This window comes from Anolis sagrei, chromosome 1, assembly GCF_037176765.1.
Source record: "Anolis sagrei isolate rAnoSag1 chromosome 1, rAnoSag1.mat, whole genome shotgun sequence".
Taxonomy (NCBI): domain Eukaryota; kingdom Metazoa; phylum Chordata; class Lepidosauria; order Squamata; family Dactyloidae; genus Anolis; species Anolis sagrei.
In genome coordinates, this window is record NC_090021.1 from 152,423,979 (window position 1) to 152,445,795 (window position 21,817).

At 42.2% G+C, this 21,817-nt stretch overlaps 1 protein-coding gene across 4 annotated transcripts in view; it reads left to right on the forward strand.

Moving 5' to 3' along the window:
- Window positions 1-10,331: 10,331 nt before the first annotated feature.
- The window catches only part of EHBP1 (EH domain binding protein 1), a 265,747-nt gene continuing 254,261 nt past the window's right edge, over window positions 10,332-21,817 (forward strand). For 2 of the 4 annotated variants that reach the window (XM_060784585.2, XM_060784575.2), the window contains exons 1-2: window positions 10,333-10,517; window positions 16,608-17,019. In XM_060784585.2, coding sequence (XP_060640568.2) covers window positions 16,916-17,019 — 104 coding nt within the window. In that variant the 5' untranslated portion in view covers window positions 10,333-10,517; window positions 16,608-16,915. Of the gene's footprint in view, window positions 10,518-16,607; window positions 17,020-21,817 lie in introns of all 4 variants that reach the window. The other 2 variants (XM_060784566.2, XM_060784592.2) reach the window with 2 other exon arrangements.

The window sequence follows — 21,817 nt, forward strand, 5'->3', positions numbered from 1 at the left end:
TCTCCTAAACTATCAAGTATGATACATAATGCTTTGTGTTCCTGTTAAAAAAATTGCTCCTGAACTTCGGGATGCCCTTGTGTCCTTGAGGCGCTATCTGAATTGTGCTTTAATTATAAAATTATGTCTATCGGTCTCCCCTGTGTGAATAATGATAGAAAGAATAACTTCCATGTATATTAACTCTTGAGCTGCATTAATATTTACTTGACAATAAGTCGTTTTTCCTGATATTTTAATTATACATTTATTTTATATTTATAGCTCTGCGTTCCTTAAAATAGAAAATAGAAATAGGCATTAGAACTCGTAATTTGCAGCACTCAATACATTATATATCACACATGTGTGAAGTCCTGTAAGTTTATATTCCATACCATATATCTTATTGTATTCCTAGTAGCATAGACAAGAAATCCTGAAGGAATTTCTTGTTAAATTAGTAGTGTAATAGTAACAACATTAAAACAGAGCACTCTGATAAACCTAACAGATTAATCCTAAATCACACAGTTACGGATTCAACACTGACTAAGGACTTCATTATATGTGTCTTCGGCAGCGTCATAGGACGCTTTCACCCCAGTTGCTCCACGGAGTCCCACAACACTCATCACATGATGCAAGCTCACTTCCTGCGTGCTCCATGGATCCACAACAAAGCTTCCTATAACACTGTGTCCGCAACATCAGAGGCTTTCCATGTTCTGTTGGAAACAATGGGGGCCAGCGATGGGGGAAGCATGTGTGTTGAGGACGCAGGAAAGGTGTGGCACAGGGCACCAAGATTGCCTCACCACTCCAATTTGCCATGGAGGCTGGCAAATTGCACCGCGCGACTTCATCAGTGTGATGAGGTTTCTAGGTTGCCTTTGTTCTAAATATCGTGATGTCAATAGACAGAAACACAAGGCTTTCTGACAGGTGCCAGAAAACCATTTCACATTCTTTTGTTCAAATATCATGGCTTTTGCATTACTGATTTCCCAACTGCATGATCTATATATTAAGCGATTGGGATTTAGCAATTCTAGAAATGCCAAGGAGCTTCAATTTTGTTATAGATGGCATCACCACTAGCTATGCCAATACTGTATTGAATGTCAAGTCTGGTCTCATCTACACTGACCATTTAATGCAGTTTCATTATACGCAGGTAGGAATCTTGCTTCAGATGGGAGTATGACGTCTGTGGAACATAGCTCAAGACCAATGCCTTGTGTCTACATTCTCTTGAAAGGTTCACTATTGCTAGGAAAAGGGAAAAAATAGTTTTGCCCCATATAATTTTTTAGAAAGTTAAGATGTGTACTATATATTGTATAGGTTCATGTGATTGACACCAGTGGAGTTGACATAGTACAAATAGTGACCCCAAATCCAAATCCATAGGTTTCTTTCATCCAGCTGAAATGTTGCATGTCTTTGACCAGGAAGGGCATTTAAGGTGCGTGAGGTAGAAACAGTGTAAGTCACAACCCCAAACATGTCCAGGTTGACCTTTCTAAGTACAGCATACTTTGTGTGTATCTATCTGAGGTATTTCTGCTCCATGTCATGAAGATAAAGAGATCCTGCTATAGCTCAGAGTGGGCATTGCTAGCTAATATCTGGCTGTCTTTATACAATCGCATCATTGTGAAAGACAACAGGAAGGAGCTTTGAAACCACAATGGGTTCAGGATGCAATTAGTCTTAATCCTTCTTTGTGGACAAATCCAAATTGCTGATCTAATTTTGCACTTAGCTTATCTTCATATGAGATTGACTGATAACCCACTTCTTGACTATTTTTCTTATCAGTTTTAAGTAGATTTAACTTGGACTTCTAAATAGTTTAACTTGATTGTCATCTGCCCTATGTTTTTGTGAATGCCTGGGCTAAGTTAAATATATACCCAGACCAATGTATTGGAACAGAAAGTGTGCTGTCGTACACTGGGCCTGTGCATAAGACTGTAGACAGGACATAAATTCTGTGTGCCCAACGGGATGCTGGGGCTGCCTCAGATTAAAGGCCCTTGGATTTCCTTAAAACAGAGTCTTTAGATTGCTTAAAGGTTCAACAAAGTTCTTTATTAATTAAAACAAACAGGTACTTTAAGGCTTTCTTAATAGTCTATTGGCTCTCTCTCAATCTTGTCCACAGGGAACAGGCATTATCTTCATAAACGGTACAAAACAGTTCAAAAAACAACCTGGCAAAATGGCACTACCTAGAAAAATCCTCCACCTTGTGCGACTGAGGAGCAAAACAAACAACCCAGCATCTGTATGCTTGCCCACAATGCCCTGCCTCATGCACAGAGAAAGAACTGTTTAAAGCTACAGACAATGCAGTCGCTGTTGCCCGTTTTTGATCTAAAACTATTTAGCTGCTTTTATCAGTTTTAAACTCTTATTTATGCAATGCTTTTGACACAAAATAAATACATAAAAAGCTTATACATAAAATACAAAGGTAGTTTTATACACAATAATTTTTAATAATTGTGTGCATGAAGCAGTTTCTGTACATTGAACCACTACAAAGCAAAGATGTCATTGTTTTAATCATGGTGTGAATAATCTTGGATTTCAGAATTCCAGATAAGGGATGCGCAAGCTGTAGAATACAGATTTGCATCTTTATGGTGCTGCATGCAGCAGCTTGTGCTATCTTGTGCTATGAGCAGTAGCTCCCACTTCTCACGCTAGCTTGTACTCCATACGTCCATGATACTGGTGTATGCATGTGTGCAAATACAAGTATTCAAAAATGTTAAAAATGAAATTGAAACACTTCTGGTTTTAAACATTTTAGGTTAACGATATTCAGCATGTACTAGGTTAAAACTCTTATTAAAGATTGAAAGGAAAACCGTAAAGGATTGAGATGTAAGATATATTCTATTTTATCAGAAACTAAGACCTCTGTTTAAAGCACTGACCATTTAATGCAGTAGGTTAAACCCCTGTGCTGGCAGGACTGAAGACTGACTGGTTGTGAAGTCGAACATGACCCCCCCCCCCCCATTAGAGATAGTAACTTATAGTTTTGCTAAGGGCAAGGACACCAGACTGGATAATAAGGGTTAAGCCTTTGTCAATTCGGTGAGTATCTTTTAATCAAGACTTTATGTCCTATTTTCATAAGTTTATATCTTAGAACATTTCTTGCATGGAAAAATAACAAAGGAATATTTTCTTGACTTCGGAGGCTGGCCATCAAGAAGATAATCACTTGGCAGACTTTTTAATCACATTACAATGGGAGGTAAAATGACCTTCGGAAAGTCCTCTTCCTCCCAACTCGTTTTCTTTCAAGCCTTTTTCATTAAAGATATTCACCAAAGTCCCCCCTTTGTGCCCCTATCCGACCGCAAGAGGAAAACCCGGATTAATGCTTATCTCAGACCCATCACAAGATAATAGACTGGCTTTTCTTGAAGGCCGGTTCGGACTCGTTAGACCTCCTGGACATTTCCTGTAACTTCATAATCCATTCAAGAATGCATTGTTTTCCTTTGTCCCACCTCCCTCCCTTCTGATTCGCTGGAGTGCCGAGGTGGCAGGAGTGTTCTGGTTGGCTCTGGTGCACCGCGGAAGCCCTGTGATTGGCCCAGGCGCACCAAGCCTCCTCCCAGCTGTTTGCGTGTCAGCCAATCATCATCGAGCTGGGCGAGGCGTGGGGAGTGGGAGTTTTGAACCACACAACTCTGTATTTTCTATAAAAATGGGATTTATTTCTGCACACGCATGCTTAGCTTGGCGAATGATTGCCGCTTTGCATCCTTTTTAGCTGAGTCGCTAATAACTAATCTCGGTGGCACTTTCTTCAACTTTGGTGAGATTCTTTTTGGGAACCTAGGATAAATAAAATTGCTTAAAATTAGGCTTCTCTTTGCTCACCAACGTAGCGATCCCTCTTTGGTGGGGCCGCAGGGTCTCTCCTCCTGGGGCAGACCCTTCTAAAGTTCCTATCGACTTCAGTTGCAAGTTCGAATCCAGGGAGAGTGCAGATGAGCTCCCTCTACCAGCTCCAGCTCTCCATGTGGGGACATGAGAGAAGCCTCCCACAAGGGTGGTAAAACATGAAAACATCCAGGCGTCGCCTAGGCAACGTCCTTGCAGACGGCTAATTATCTCACACCAGAAGCGACTTGCAGTTTCTCAAGTCGCTCCTGACACTACCAAAATAAAAATAAAAATCCAGTATTGAAGAAAATGTTTTCAATGTAGAAAATTCTGGAACCAGTTTGAGGCCCAGATGGTGATTACACGAACTACAGAGCACTGATACAGATTAAGAGTTTTCTTTCACACATTTTTGTGGGAGTTTGTTGGCTGGTCACCACAATTTGAAGTTAGCTTTGAATGTCACAAAATGGTCAGTTTAGATGGACTCTATATTTCCTCAGACTGCAGGAATTAGCTTTGGGCACATAATCTCAAAGGCACTAAGTATCTGATGATCTATATGGAAGAATCCACTCTGTTTAAAATTCTATCCATACTGACGAATATCTAATTCAAGTCATTTTACAGCAAACATGTCTCCATACGTAGATGAGAAACTATTTTTACATGCTTCTGTATGCTTTGTTATCTTCTGTATGCCTTGTGTAATATGAACTTCGCAGCAAAGAATGAAATGGAAAATGTTAATAAATAATGATGTTTTGAAACGCAAGTTGCTGAAGAGCAACTGGATCCTCTGTATTTATTCTGCCACAGAGACAAGAGCTCACTGTATATGGGAAACAAAATATTGTGCATAAATACCGCAGATAAGAAGATGCACCAACTGTCCCAATTTGACAAGGATAGTCCCAATTAATCCTCTGATGTTACATTTCTTCAATTGCCTCTAAAATGTCCCAGTTTTCTCCCCTTTCCCATTTTCCTCCTTTGTCATCAGCCTATTTCAGTTACTGCAAACTGAGTTCAAAGTGCAAAATTCGTTTCCACTCCATTAACTTAGGAGTACGGAGAGGAGCAAGTGGAATTGCTTCCTTTCCAGTAGGCTCGGCCAAAAGAAAACTACTGCAGCCTCTCTTAGATTGTATGGCATTCCTCATTAATAATGTTTGCCATGTTGACCACACTCTGCTGTTCCTTGGGCTGTTTAAGCTGTGTTTTCATCTGTGAAATGTTAGATAATATTTGTGAAGTATTCTATAACTTTTTCAATGCAGTTCTAAACATGATTAACTGGAGAAATGTTCTTCCACGTACAGCCTAAGTTAAACATGAAATTCTTCCCCTAAACCTTAAATTGTGAACATTAATATCTATTTTGTCATGACAGCTATTCCCTCTGTAGGAGGGCATGGACTAATTGGTACTCCGTAAATGAAACACTGCTCTCAGTGGAGGATGGGTAGTCTTCTGTTTTGAGTAATGTAAATCTAGTTAGTGATCGCTGAGTATCGCTTTTCTAAAATGCTTAGGTCCAGAAGTATATTAGGTTTTTTAAAAATATCTGTATTTACATATACGTACATCATGAGAGATCTTGGATAGGGTGCAGGTTCTTACCTACAAAGCCCTGAATGGTTTGGGACCCGCCTATCTACGTAACCGCATTTCTGTATACGAACCCACACGATCTCTTTGATCATCTGGAGAGGTCCTGCTCACGCTCCTGCCTCCCTCGCAGGCATGATTGGTGGGGACGTGGGAGAGGGCCTACTCGGTGGTGGCCCCCCGACTCTGGAACTCACTTCCAAAGGATATCAGGCATGCCCCAACATTGGCAGTCTGTAAGAGGAGCCTGAAAATGTGGCTATTCCAGTGTGCCTTCCCAGAATAAAGGAACAACTCCCAGCAAAATGTCCTTACAAATGCACTTTAACCATTGGGTTGCGTTGGACTGTACCCCTCACTTTTTAAAACCCTCACTTTTTTAAAACCCTCCTACGAGATATATCCTATCTTGTCATACCAAGCGTTATTTTTAAATTTTTAAATCATTACATCTGGCCTGGCCATAAGCTTTTAAATCCTGTGTGTTGTTGTTATATGTGATTTATATTATTTTGTATTGCTTTGCATTGTTGTTATTGCTTTTCTGTTGTGATGTATTGTTGGGCTTGGCCTCATGTAAACTGCTCCGAGTCCCTTGGGGAGATGGTGGCGGGGTATAAATAAAGTTATTATTATTATTATTATTATTATTATTATTATTGGGATCCCATCTATACAGGAAATTCATTCATGTTTCATCTACACCTTATTGCATAAAACATTTTAATAATGTTGTACATCAAACAAAGTTTGTGTACATTGAACCATCAGAAAACAAAGGTGTCAGTATCTCTAGCCATTCATCCATGTGGAAAAGTTTTAGATTTTGGAGTATTTCAGATTTCAGAATTTCAGATAAGCAACCTGTATAAGCAATGAGGGGGAGCAGACTGTCTCAGGACGGCACTATGGAATTGCTTCACTGGAGTAAGGAGCAACGAAAGACAGTTTAGTACCACAGTTCGCACTGCTTGCATCACATAAATATTCTATGGAGAATACAGTATTTTGATATTATAAGATAGTTTGGGTCTGTGTTTTGTACATATTGAAGAACACCTTTTCAAACCTTTCTCCTTTCCATGCAAAATCTTCTATTCATATTAACAAAGTGCTGGGACAAACCCACATGATGACTGCAGAATAAAAAATATTCTTTTGTAGCACGGACTAAGTTTTTCACTCAGCTAACCATATCTTACTAGAGCAGTGGTTCTCAACCTGGGGTCCCCAGATGTTTTTGGCCTTCAACTCCCAGAAATCCTAACAGCTGCTAAACTGGCTGGGATTTCTGGGAATTGTAGGCCAAAAACATCTGGAGACAACAGGTTGAGAACCACTGTACTCGAGACAAAATTGAAGTACTTTGGCCACATCATGAGGAGATAGCAAAGCCTAGAGAAGACAATTATGCTGGGGAAAGTGGAAGGTAAAAGGAAGAGGGGCCAGCCAAGGGCAAGATGGATGGATGGCATCCTTGAAGTGACTGGACTGACCTTGAAGGAGCTGGGGGTGGTGACGGCCGACAGGGAGCTCTGGCGTGGGCTGGTCCATGAAGTCACAAAGAGTCGGAGACGACTGAACGAATGAACAACAACAACCATATCTTAGAGGCAAAAATTTCCCAGGAAGATGGGTCACGTGTACAGACAAGCCTCCTTGGCAGTCCCATTTCCACAATTTTCTGGAGTTGCTGCTACCATCTGTCCACAAAATTCATGTAACTTAAAAGCATAATTGAAACTTTGGAATCAAAACTTTTATACACCACTCTGTTTCTCTGTGTGTCTAGCGATGCATCTGCACTGTAGAGTGAATGCAGTTTGACATCACTTTAAGTGCCATGGCTCAATGCCACGGAATCTTAGGAGCTGAAGACAACAAATTCCCACAAAAGTGTGTGAAAGAAAACCCTTAATGTTTGATACCAAGATCCTCTGTGGCTCCATTGGAAAACACAGCCAGCCAGATGTTTATTTATTTATTTATGCCACTTTTATCCCGCCCATTTCAGCCCGAAGGCAACTCAGGGCAGCGTACAAATCGGCAACAATTAGATGTCATATAAAAATACATACATTGGTTAAAAGCAAGCAAAAATCACGTCATAATACATTTAAAAACCACAAAAGCAATAAAAATAAAAATTCTAAAACTATGTCTTCCTGTTCAAGGGTGATTAGGTTATTCCTAATCACCTTTCTATGGAATTCTTTGGAAATCTCCTAGGACATCAACTCACCTCGTCCTTGTCACATCCTCACCCAGAGAAAATCACCATCATTCCCATATAATTATGGAGAATGGGAGAGGGACATACAAGGAATTCGAGTCAGAGACTTTTGGGTTTCTTTATCTATTCGGCATATGGCCTCGGCTAGTCTGGGAATGTTCCCTTTTCCTAGACCTCTGTATCAGCTCCCTGGGGAGAGGGCGATCAACTAACAACACCTGGGTGCACTTTATTGTATGTTAAGATTATCCCTATTGTGTTAACCAAGCCCATCATGGACTCATTTCCCAGTGCCACAGTGCATTGCTTTCTGATCATGCCCTTCACAGAGGCGGATCAATAAACAGACTCAAAATAAACCAATGATAATTTACTAAATGTAATGCCATACAAAGCAATGACCAGCAATGATGTTTTTCAACCAATCGGGAGCTCGCACAGGTTTCTTGAATAGCTGTCAAATGAAATAAAAATACTCTGTATTTGCAATTCAGATTTTTTTTTTGTCGTGTCAGGAGTAACTTCAGAAACTGCAAGTCGCTTCTGGTGTGAGAGAATTGGCTGTCTGCAAGGATGTTGTCCAGGGGACACCCGGATGATTTTTGATGTTTTTATCATCCTTGTGGGAGGCTTCTCTCATGTCCCCGCTTGGGGAGTTGGAGATGACAGAGGGAGCTCATCTGCCTCTCCCTGGATTCGAACCTGCGACCTTCAGTCCTGCCAGCTCAACCTAGCAAACCTTTTGTATCATTACCCCAATACCCTCATGCATATGGGATATATTGAGTATGGTTATCAGATCATGATATGAATAAACATAACAGTTTAAATAATGCACCAGTAAGGCCTTTTCGCAGACCACCATGAGAATTCCGGGGGGGGGGGGCTGAAGCCCCCCCCGGCTACATGCCTGACCCCACCAATGACATAATTGGGGCAAACTTCCCACACAGAACCCCCATGACCAACAGAAAATACTTAAGGCCATCCAGTCCAACTCCCTTCATCAGGGCAAGAAAACGTAATCAAAGCCCTCCTGACAAAGAGCCATCCAGCCATAGATATAGATAGATATGATTCACACACAGAGAGATATAGTATCATAGATTTGAAAGGGACCCCTAAAGAAGGACAATTATATGTCACATGTTCCAGAGTAGGCAAACCAAACAATCTCCACATCAACACTGACAAAGAAACAGCAAGAAATACCATTTACCCACAAGCATAAAGAAATTACATGTATTAGAAAGCAACACTTTCTCATTACTTTATATTCCAGATCACCAGACTGGGCCACAGCAACGCGTGGCAGGGGACAGCTAGTACTATATATATATATATATATATATATATATATATATATCAGTGCTTGCTGCTATTTTAGTAATGTGATTTTCAAGAAGATTCCATCTGAACATGAGGAAGAACTTCCTGACTGTGAGAGCCATTCAGCAGTGGAACTCTCTGCCCCGCTTCTTTGGAGGCTTTTAAACAGAGGCTGGATGGCCATCTGTCAGGGGTGATTTGAATGCAATGTTCCTGCTTCTTGGCAGGGGGTTGGACTGGATGGCCCATGAGGTCTCTTCCAACTCTTTGATTCTATGATTAATCTGAATTATATGACATGATAGCCATGTATAAGTATGTGAGAGGAAGCCACAGGGAGGAGGGAGCAAGCTTGTTTTCTGCTTCCCAGGAGACTAGGCCGCGGAGCAATGGCTTCAAACTACAAGAGAGGAGATTCCATCTGAACATGAGGAAGAACTTCCTGACTGTGAGAGCCGTTCAGCAGTGGAACTCTCTGCCCCAGAGTGTGGTAGAAGCTCCTTCTTTGGAGGCTTTTAAGCGGAGGCTGGATGGCCATCTGTCGGGGATGCTTTGAATGCAATATTCCTGCTTCTTGGCAGGGGGTTGGAGTGGATGGTCCATGAAGTCTCTTCCAACTCTGTGATTCTATGATTCTATGATGGCTTTTAAACAGAGGATGGATGGCCATCTGTCAGGAGTGATTTGAATGCAATGTTCCTGCTTCTTGGCAGGGGGTTGGACTGGGTGGCCCATGAGGTCTCTTCCAACTCTATGATTCTAAGTCAATTCCTGTATTTCCCTGGCAAACTTTGTTCTGGACTTCTCGTTTCCAGATCCATTGAGGTTTTCTGGGCCAGGTGTATGGAGAGGGGTTTTCCTTGGCCTTCCCTTGAGGCTGAGAGAGTGTGCCTGGACCAAACTGTTTCCAGGGCCGACCGAGGATTCGAACCCGGATCCCCAGAGTTCAGGACCAGGCTCACCTCCCTCCTCTCCCCGCGCCCCGCCCAATCTCAGCCACAACTCCCCCACCCTCACCCAGACCCAAGGGCGGGCCGCTTCCCTTCAAACGGACGCCCCAGCTGTCCAATGGCGACGCCTTTCGGTATAAACAACCCCGCCCCTTCGGAACGCTACGGACCAATAGCAATGCCCATTTAGTTGAGAGGGGAACGAGCGCATCGTTTCTTTTTCCCTCCTGCCAGGAGGGCTTCATTGCCCCCGCCCGCTCCGTTCTTGACTGAGATTGGCATTGCTGTCCGCCAATGAGCGCGCGCGGCCTTTGGGCGGGGGCGGTCCCCCCCAGCTCAGGCACACGCGGGTTGGGTTGCGCTGCGGGGCGAAGTTGCTGTGAAGGCGCAGAGGCGAAGGTGGCGGCATCGACGGGGACGGCGGAGGAATGCGAGGCGCCGCGGCTGCTTCCGAGGCGGGAGAGGCTTCGTCTCGAGCCGTCCGCGTGGCCGCTGAGGTAACAGGCGCGGGCCAAGCGGCGCGTGACAGGGAGGGAGAGAAGGAGGAAGGGCGGCCAAGGGGCTGACTGGTCTCCCCTCAGTCAGTTCGCCTCACGCTGGGGGCCTTCTTTCCCCCTCCAGCATTACCCAGAATGCCCCAGAGGAGCCCTCACTACGGCTGGAGCTTCCCTCGGACCTGCCTCTCCCTCCCTGGCTGGGACTGAAGTGTGGCAGGTCTCCCCAGCCGGCCACCGCCTGAGGGAAAGGAAGGATGCCCCTCGGCCGCACCCCCTGCCTTCTCTCTGCCCTCTGCCAAGGGAGGAAAGACTCTGCTACACCTTTCCTTCCCTTTCTTCCCCATCAGCATTTAGACAAAGAACTTCTCCAGTCTGCGAGGTCGGCATAGTAATAATAACAACAACAATAACAATAATTTATTTCTATCCCGCTTTTCTCTCAGGGCCCTTCCACACAGCCCTGTAACCCAGAATATCAAGGCAGAGTAACACACAATATCTGCTTTGCACTGGGTTATCTGAGTCCACGCTGCCTTAGATCCCAGTTCAAAGCAGATATTGTGGGATGAACCAACCTGGACACAGCAGATTATTGGAGAACACAGAAATGTTGGACTGCTTCGCTCATCTGGAGAGGCCCTGCTCGCGATTCCATCTGCGTCGCAGGCGCGTTTGGTGGGGACGAGGGACAGGGCCTTTTCTGTGGTAGCCCCCCGACTTTGGAACTCAAAGACATCAGACAGGCCCCTACGTTGGCAGTCTTTAGGAAGTATTTGAAGACCTGGCTGTTCCGATGTGCCTTTCCAGAATAGGAAAACTCCAGCAACACGTCCCAGAAGCACTTTATTAGAGTTTAAGGTTGCCTGCACACTGCACTTACCCTACCACCTGTCACACTCAGCACTTTTTAATCTGTACCCATTACATTTGGCCCGGCCCTAGTTTTATCATGTTTTGGTGTACTGTTTTTGTTGTTCTGATATTGCTTTAATTGTTTTTGATTTGCTTTAAGTTGTGTATTTGTTATGTTGTTGTTTTATTGAGGCCTTGGTATGTGCCGGCAGAACTGAAGACCAACAGGTAGCAGGTTTGAATCCAGGGAGAGGTGGATGAGCTCCCTCTATCATCTCCAGCTTCTCATGCAGGGACATGAGAGAAGCCTCCCACAAGGATGATAAAAACATCAATTCATCCAGGCGTCCCCTGGGCAACGTCCTTGCAGACGGCCAATTCCCTCACACCAGGAGTCACTCCTGACACGACAAAAAATCATAAAAAAAAAATTGAGGCCTTGGCCTTTGTAAGCCGCATCGAATCCTTCAGGAGATGCTAGCAGGGTTAATAATAATAAAATAATAATAATAATACTCTCATAACTACCATGTCAGACTACACAAATAAAGTTAATAATAATAATAATAAAAATAATACTCTCATAACTACCATGTCAGACTACACAGAGAAGCCATTGAAATATACAAGCATGTGGACAATTTCAACAGAAAGGAGGAAACCATGAAAATGAACAAAATCTGGCTACCAGTATTAAAAACTCTAAAATTACAACAGCAAAATAGGCACATCTAATCACCTCTCAACAAAAGATTACCCCAGGCACTGCCAGGCCATCAAATGCTAATCAAGGTGGTCAGTTGAAACATTCACACCTAGCTCCAGCAGACAAGAGTTCTTTATCCCACCCTAGTCATTCCACAGATATATAAACCCATTTTCCTAGTTCCAACAGACCTCACTACCTCTGAGGATGCTTGCCATAGATGCAGGTGAAACGTCAGGAGAGAATGTCTCTAGAACATGGCCAAATAGCCCGGAAAAACCTACAACAACCCAGTGATTCCAGCCATGAAAGCCTTCGACAATATATTGTGGGATTTTCTGCCTTGATATTCGGGATTATATGACTGTGTGGAAGGGCCCTAACTGTAATCTGGTCTTCCCCCTTTCCCAATGCATTCTACCATACCAAGCATTGCCTTTCCTAGGGAATCTTATCTTCTCACATTATGCCAACAGTGCAGTAGTCTTAGTTTAGAATCCTAGAGTTGGAAGAGACCTCATGGGCCATCCAGTCCAACCCCCTGCCAAGAAGCAGGAACATTACATTCAAAGCACCCCTGACAGATGGCCATCCAGACTGCTTAAAAGCCCCCAAAGGAGCCTCCACCACACTTCAGGGCAGAGAGTTCCACTGCTGAACAGCTCTCACAGTCAGGAAGTTCTTCCTCATGTTCAGATGGAATCTCCTTTCTTGTAGTTTGAAGCCATTGTTCCACATCCTAGTCTCCAGTGCAGCAGAAAACAAGCTTGGTCCCTCCTCCCTATGACTTCATCTCACATATTTATACATGTCTCCTCTCAGCCTTCTCTTCTTCAGGCCAAACATGCCCAGCTCTTTAAGCCACTCCTCATAGGGCTTGATCTCCAGACCCTTGATCATTTTAGTCTTTGGACACATTCCAGCTTGTCAATATCTCTCTTCAATTGTGTGTGTGCCCAGAATTGGACACAATATTCCAGGTGTGGTCTAACCAAGGCACAATAGAGTATGGGTAGCATGACTTCCCTGGACCTAGACGCTATACTATTGATGCAGACCAAATATGGCTTTTTTGCCGTCACATCACATTGTTGGCTCATGTTTAACTTGTTGTCCACAAGAACCCCAAGATCTTTTTCACACGTACTGCTCTTGAGCCACACGTCCCCCATTCTGTATCTTTGTATTTCATTTTTTCTGCCTAAGTGGAGTATCTTGCATTTGTCACAGTTGAATTTCATTTTGTTAGTTTTGGCCCATCTCTCTAATCTGTCAAGATCATTTTGAATTCTGCTCCTGTCCTCTGGAGTATTGGCTATCCCTCCCAATTTTGTGTCGTCTGCAAACTTGATGATCTTGCCTTCTAACCCTTCATCTAAGTCATTAATAAAGATGTTGAACAGGACCTGGCCCAGGTTTAATCATCTTGTCTTCTTGGGAGAGTTTGGCTTGATTTGCTCTAGACCCCATTTACTTTCCTTTCTAACAATCCACAGTCACTGCAGAACTATTCTCCAGCACTACAATTCAAAGGAATTGCTTTTGTCCCTATCGTTTTTTTCAAATGTACATAGAAATGGAAAATACAGTGGCATGGACAATCCTAACTTTAATATTCATTCATATATCTTTACACTTCAAAATCTTGTCAACTTCCTTCTTTGAACTGGATTATCTTCTTTTAACTGGATTGCCTGAGTCTACACTACCATAATTCAATGCCACATTAAACATAAAAACATATGAATTACAATATACATTAAAATCATTAAAAAGTCATAAAAACAATGGCATATAAATACATTCCATATATGGTTAAACACTGCATGCAGACCCAAAATCTTAGTTCAAAAGCCGTTCCAAATTGCATTCCATTTGCTTCATAGCTGCATGTTGACCCTGTGTTAGTTCCAAAATGCTTGATCCCATAGCCAGGTTTTAACTTTCTAAATGACAGGACAGAGGGAGCCAATCTGATTTCGCTAGGGAGGGAGTTCCAGAGCCAAGGTAACACCACTGAGAAGGCCCTGTCCCTTGTCCCTATCAATCATATCTGCAAAGGAGGCAGGACCAAGAGCAGGGCCTCCCCAGACGATCTTAGCATCCATGCTGGTTCATAGAGAGATATATGTTCAAACAGGTAAATTGGGATGGTTTAGCCAGCACTTTGAGTTGTGCTCAGTAGCAAGCTGGCAGCCAATGGAGCTGACTCAGCAAGGGGGTTGTATACTCCCTGTACACCACTCTGGTGAGCAATCTGTCTGCTGTCCTTTGGACTATTTGAAACTTTTGAATAGTCTTCCAAGCAACCCCATGTAGACTGCATTGCAGTAGTCTATTTGAGATATAACAAGTGCGTGGACCACCATGGCCTGAGTCCACACTGCCATATAACCCAGTTCAAAGCATATAATGTGGGATTTTATTCAGCTGTGTGGAAGGGGCCTCAAAGCAGCTTACAACATTAAAAATCAGTGACAGTTACATCACATACAAATACAATAATAAACCACAAGATATATAAAATAGACGGCTTGTAAGGTTATAACTCCCCCCCCCCCCCCGCACCCATCAAACCAAAAACGACCAATACAAAACATAACTTCAACATTTAGATTAAAAATTTCAATAATATCCACTCCTTTCGGCCATAAACAATGCCGTTGCCAAAGGTCCACACTATGGTTCACACATTGCACATCCCTGGTAGCTATCTCCCTACTGATCTTCAAGGAAAGCCCACATCCAAAGGAAGGTTTTAACCTGATTCTGAAAGGAGAGTAGAGAGGGAATTCCAAAGCTGCAGGGCCACCATTCCCACCAGCCACACTTGTGACGGTGGCAGGATGGAGAGTAGGGCCTCTCCTGACAACCTCAGGGCTCATATGGACTTGTAGGAGGAGATGCGGTCCGCTAAGTAGGCTGGGCCCAAACTATTAAGGACTTTATAAGTTAAGCCAGCATCTTGAATTGTGCTTGAAAACAGACTGGTAGCCAGTGCAGTTTCTTTAGAAGAGGGGTGCTTCTTTCCCTGTACCCAGCTCCTGTGAACAGTCTAGCAGCTGACCTTAGAACCAGTTGAAGTTTCCGAACACTCTTCTGGGGCAGCCCCACATAGAGCCCATTACAGTAGTTTAATCTGAATGTGACTATGGCCAGATCAGGCCTTTCAAGGTACAGGCACAGTTGGCGCACCAGCTTTAACTATGCAAAGCCCCTCCTGACCACCGCCGATACCTGGGCCTCCAGGGTTAAACTGTGGACCTCCAAACTGCGGACCTGTGACTTCAGGGGGAGTTTGATCCCATCTAGCACAGGTTGCTGGGTGGGGTTCTCAAAAGTCTGTGGGAGGGTGGCCCTCACCTGCTTTTCTTTGGAATAAGAAAATATCATTTTGCTCCATAAAGTATTGATAAAAGACTCCATTGGCTCCTGATTAGTTTCCAATCCCAATTCAAGGAGCTGGTTTTAACCTATAAAGCCCTGCACTACTTTGGTCCAGGTTACATGATGCCCGGAGCCCTCGGTGGCGCAGTGGGTTAAATCCTTGTGCCGGCAGGACTACTGACTGAAAGGCCAGTGGTTCAGATCAAGGAGTGGGGTGAGCTCCCATGTGTCTGCTCGAGCTTCTCATGCGGGGACACGAGAGAAGCCTCCCACAAGATGGTAAAACATCCAGGCATCCCCTGGGCAACGTCCTTGCAGATGGCCAATTCTCTCACACAAGAATTGACTTGCAGTTTCTCAAATCGCTCCTGACACAAAAAAACAAAAAAAACTTGAGACACCGTCAGGCCAGATAGACTTCTAAGGTGCAGTAAGACGATCTTGATTTTGACATAGTTCCTGGCTAACATGCGCTTAAAAATCACAAGATAAGGTACGTTTTCGAGGACAGCTCCTAAGTTGTGGAACTTGCCGCTGGAGGAAGTTAGCTCCACTCTCACACTCATGACATTTAGGAAAGGCGTGAAGACTTTCCTCTTTGAAGCCACTTTTAACTGAAGCCAGGCCCTTATGATTACAGAAGAATGGGGAATTTTAGATTGATTTTAACTTTTAATGTTCAATAATATGGAAAGTTTTGAAGAACTATTGAACTATTAATACTTGTTTAGCTATGTTTTTAAACTATTTGTATGTATATTTTTAAATATGATGTGAGCTGCCTTGGGTCCATTCTGGAGAAAGGCGGTATAGAAATCTCTGTAATAAATAAATAAATAAAAGGGAAAAAAATCCCAGACAGGCACATGGCTTGCATTCTTGAAATTGTTTCTGCATATTTTGTTCTTCTCCCTGAAGGACTTGGGGAAGAGTGCGCTACGGGTGTTGATTCTGAGTCTATAAAGCAGGCATGGGCAAACTTCAGCCCCCCAAACTGTTAGGAATTGTGGGAGTTGAAGTCCAAAACACCTGAAGGACCAAAGTTTGCCCATGCATGCAATAAAATGTAAGTGCATTTCTCAGTGATCTTTTGCAACTTGTTAGTCACCGCTCTTTAGTCATCCCCATTCTGTTTTCTTTTCCAGTACCGCAGTCTGCATCTCCTTGTTTGAGCCGATGAAGAGACATCATCATCACTCCATAAGGGAATTTCCTTGCCATCGCTTTGTCATGTCATTATGGATTACTAATGGACTGTGTGCTTTAAAATGGGATTTAAAATGAGAAGTGGCCATCCAGGCCATGCACCCTGAGCATCTTTCCAGCCTTTTCCTTCTCTGCTAATTTTGTTAGACATTCATGTAAACACATGCAAACTATTGCACTGGTCCTTTTCCAACCAGAGATTCCCCTACATCTGTGGAGCCTTTAGGTTTGTTGACTCTTCATCATTATGGCTTCAGTGTGGAAAAGACTGCAACGTGTTGGGAAACATGCATCCAAGTTCCAGTTCGTGGCCTCTTACCAGGAGCTGATGGTTGAGTGCACCAAGAAATGGTGAGTAGCATCCTCTGTTGAAATGGTTTGTTCTTGGCTGTTTGCTTCCTCCTATCTCCAGGTGGAACAAAGAGAAGCTTACAGATCTCCCTTTCGTAATGCTTCATACCTATTAAGTCTTAAGGAAATACATTTTGCTTGCCATTAGGAGCTTTCCTGTAGAGTTATATCAAACAGTTATCAGCCTTGTACTGCTTTCTTGCAACTTCATGGATTTTGTTTCAATAGATGTTACTACAACAGGCTTTTGGCAGTCTCTTACTTCAACGTCATTTCCCCCTTTAAACTCTGGAATGGGAACAGTCAAGACTTAGCCTTGGGAATTATCTCAAGTTATTTGCTTAGTCAAGCAAGAATTTCATGTAGCAATAACCCAATGGGACATAGTTTCAGTCAGCTAGACAGTTCTGGGTAGTCACTTGTACAGACCTATCCTAGATGCCTGTCTTCACTTCTGCAAAGTTTGATTTCAAGTCTAGTAAGTTTACACCTACTCTTTCTATTTGCCTAAATGCTTCATCAGAAATCAACCAAAGTAGACTTTTAAAGATTGTAGTTTCTCTGACACAATTTTACATATGTGTTCTTTTCTGCACTATCAATTTGCATAGCAAATACTTAGCACTTCATGGGTGAAGTAACCATAGACAGCAACTGAAGAATCTATTTTCTTATTCTTCCCATCAGTCCCACCACCGGTCCAGGGTACTTAATTGTACTCAGTTTATGTTTATCACTTCCCATGCAATATCTTGTAATTTCACAATATCTTTATAAGATATTATCCTTGAATTTCCAGTAGGAGTGATAAAAATTAGCTCCCCCTCATCAGTTCACAGCAGTGGTGAGATTTGAACTTGGGACTGAGATGTGGAGACACTTGAACTTAGAAATTCTTGTTTAGTGCCTTTGAAAATGCATTGTTAGTTGAGACATATGCAATTTATGAGCTCAAAGAGTCTGTTTTTAGTACAGAAAACCATGCAGTGCATAAATGTTAAGTAGTGGAAGGCAACTGTGAATTTCCTGCATATAATTTTTTTTTATGAAACTTGTTCAACATTATTGCTGAATCCACTTGCAACAAATAATTCATGGTGTTTATGAGAAGACATTCCTCTATTGGGATAGTGTCTGTTTTCCTGGCCAAGATCCCATGCCTCCAAAACTGATACAAGTAGCAGAATTCAGCAGATAGATCTTTTATTTGTCCAATAGATACTCGAGGTATTGGAACTGTGATGGAACAAAGCTGGCAAACACACCCCAAGAATGTCAAAGGATCAGTTTTCTGACACTTCTCATATATCAGTTCTCTTCCACCAAATAATGGTTTCTGACTCCCAGTTTAACAAATCATATTTGGTAAGAATAATTCCCAGGAGTATTCAGAGGATGCCGGATCTTCTTTTGTAGTTGTGGCAGCTTCTCAGTTGTCTTCTAATCTCTATAATATATTGATGAAGGTGGTGGATCGTTTTTTAAATGAGATTCCTCAGAATGTTATTTATCCCATTATTTTTTTCTTTCATTATTTTGATTTTTCTTAAATGTTTTCCATGTTGTAAAGGCTTATTCTCAAAGGCTTTAACTCCAGATAAAATGCCTTGCTAAATTTTCATATACAGCAGCTTTTAGGTCAAAGCAAGTTACACATGGACAGCAAGTTAAACATGAGCCAACAATGTGATGTGGCAGCAAAAAAAAGCCAATGGGATTTTGGCCTGCATCAATAGGAGCATGGGAAGACATACTACCCCTCTATTCTGCCTTGGTTAGACCACACCTGGAATATTGTGTCCAATTCTGGGCACCACAGTTGAAGAGAGATATTGACAAGCTGGAATGTGTCCAGAGGAGGGCGACTAAAATGGTCAAGGGTCTGGAGAACAAGCCCTATGAAGAGCGGCTTAAAGAGCTGGGCATGTTTAGCCTGAAGCAGAGAAGGCTGAGAAGAGACATGATAGCCATGTATAAATATGTGATAGGAAGTTACAGGGATGAGGGAGCAAGCTTGTTTTCTGCTTCCCAGAAGACTAGGACACAGAACAATGGCTTCAAACAACAAGAAAGGAGATTCCATCTGAACATTAGGAAGAATTTCCTGACTGTGAGAGCTATTCAGCAGTGGAACTCTCTGCCCTGGAGTGTGGTGGAGGCTCCTTCTTTGGAGGCTTTTAAACAGGCTGGATGGCCATCTGTCAGGGGTGCTTTGAATGCAATATTCCTGCTTCTTGGCTGGGGGTTGGACTGAATGGCCCATGAGGTCTCTTCCAACTCTATTATTCTAAATGCTTGCACTTTTTAATGGTACAGCACAAAAGATTTAAATTCAAGGCTGAGATAACCAGTCTCCTTGTCAGAAGACCTAAATAACCAAGAGATCCTGCCTGACACTGGAAGTCCTTGGATGGAGGACTGACAACAAAAACTGGGTGCTGTAGATTCTACTCTTTCAGAGAAAGAAACTGGCAAAACCACTTCTGAGTATTCCTTGCTTAAGGAAACCCTATAAAATGCATTAAATTGCCATAAGTCAGAAGCAACTTGAAAGTGCATACATACATACTCTCTCATTGTCTGAACTTTAGTAGAAGGACGCTTGTTCTATGACAGGCATTTGATATGTGGCCAAACTCTGATGATATGCCGGTCTTGATGTGAGAGAGTTCACCCTGGGGAGTTCATCCAACACTCTCTGTGGATTCATTATCTCTTTCAAGTTCAGCAGCAAAAGTTTAAAATGTTCAATTTATTGTCGAAGGCTTTCATGGCTTGAATCACTAGGTTGTTGTAGGTTTTTAGGGCAGTATGGCCATGTTCTAGAAGCATTCTCCCCTGATGTTTCACCTGCATCGGTGGCAAGCATCCTCAGAGGTTGTGAGGATGCTTGCCACAGATCAAGCGAAACATCAGCAGAGAATGCTTCTAGAACATGGCCATACTGCCCTAAAAACCTACAACAACCTGTTTGAAGTGTTTTTTTGCATTAATATAGCCTGATTCTGCGATGGCTTAGGTAACCCTAAACCCACTGATTTCAGGAAATTTATGTATGCGTAAGATTGGGCTGCTAATCTGAGTGCTGTCTTGAACCTCGTGTGTTCTGTTTAAGGAGGTGAAACCAGTTTTGAAAGTTTAAAAAAATCCATCCGTATTTAAGTTAAAATTTTAAACCCTTTCTTGCCACAAATATCAATTTTGTGCAAATCATGGATGGCCATATTTTGCAAAAAAAAAAAAAGCTGATTATTTTTGAAACCTTGATACTTATTTTGGTAGGTTAGTGAACAGCTTTGAAATTCTAACTTTGCTTTTCTCTTAGTTTATTTGAACAAAGCTGCAGAATTGGCACAAGTAACTGTAAGATATGAAGCAAATGTTTTCCTGTGCACTGTTTTAGGAAGGAAAGTCAGTTAAGCATGATGTGGTAGTTAAAGAGTAGAGTATATGCCCTAGGACCTGTACTGTAAGTGTCCCTTTGATTAAAAATCCAGTAAACATAGTTTTATTTGAATGTACTGGCATTCCAACAGTACAATGCTTTTTTGCAAGAATAATAGACCATTTATAAGTTAAAAAGACGAACAATGAAGCATTAAAATGCACTTGAGAGAAAAATAGGATTCTGAGAAAATATTTTTCATGAAAAAGTGGTGGCTTGAGAGTAGCAGGTTCCTTGATCTACATAGCTTTTTCTCTCATCTCCTTTATATGAGAATGTGAAATTTCTATGATGTGACTTCATTAAATCAGTGACTTCATTAAATAGTTTTTACGTTTTTCTTCAATGCAATTGAAACTGTATCTATTTTTGTCTCATACATTTTTATTATATGTTTAAAAAGCAAAAACAAAAAAAAAATTCACATAAAGAAAAATAGTAAAAGTAAAGAAAAGGAGGTAAGCGTTGTGAAGCTTTGATTAGTAGATTAGGAAACTACCTGTTTTCATTTGCCCTTGGATATATATTTTCCAAATACTTTTAAGAAACATAATGTTGATGGCAGTCCGTGTTAATGGAAGGCCGCTGTTGCTCTACTCCACTTTTTCCATCTTGACAGCTTTTCCTGTTTAAATGGATTTGTTCTTGGCAGACCTTCAGCTATCCTGCACAGCAAAGTGGTTTTCTGTTTTGCTTTTCCATCTTAGTTTTAGGGGTTTCTTACACATTTATTAAAAGTAGCTGTTCCACTGAATTCTTGTATTTCTGGATTGCCTAACATTATCAGTATACCATTAAATGAAAATATAGTTGTGTATTTTACTGGAAAATACTGTTTGTAGCATTTTTTTCCTTGACCGCCTTAGGTTTAATCTGCAAGTTTTTATTGAGGCTAATGAATATTTCTTCTCCAATTATATTGCTTTTCCTTTCCCTCCCATATACATTTTGTGGGCCCCAGAGAATATGAACCCATAGTCTCATCATCTAGAAAAATAGATCCAATGAGCTGTTTTTGATGTGTATATTGGGATCTGTAAACAGCTCAGTTTGTACTATTGTCTTTGTAGGACTGGTCCTGATATTAGGAAGAATGAAAGCAGCCACTCAGGCCCCTTCTACACTGCCATATAAAGTCCAGGCTACCTGCTTTGAACTGAATTATATGCCAGTGTGCACTCATGTAATCCAGTTCAAAGCAGATAATGTGGAACATTGGCAATGTATGGCCTCTGGCAGGGGATGTTGGGGATAGGGGATGGAGTGTAGCCATAAGGAGTTGAACTGCCCCTGAGCAGTGCAGTCTACCCTGACTTCCTCTGAGTAGCCTGCTGCTTTGTGTTGTGGTGAAAG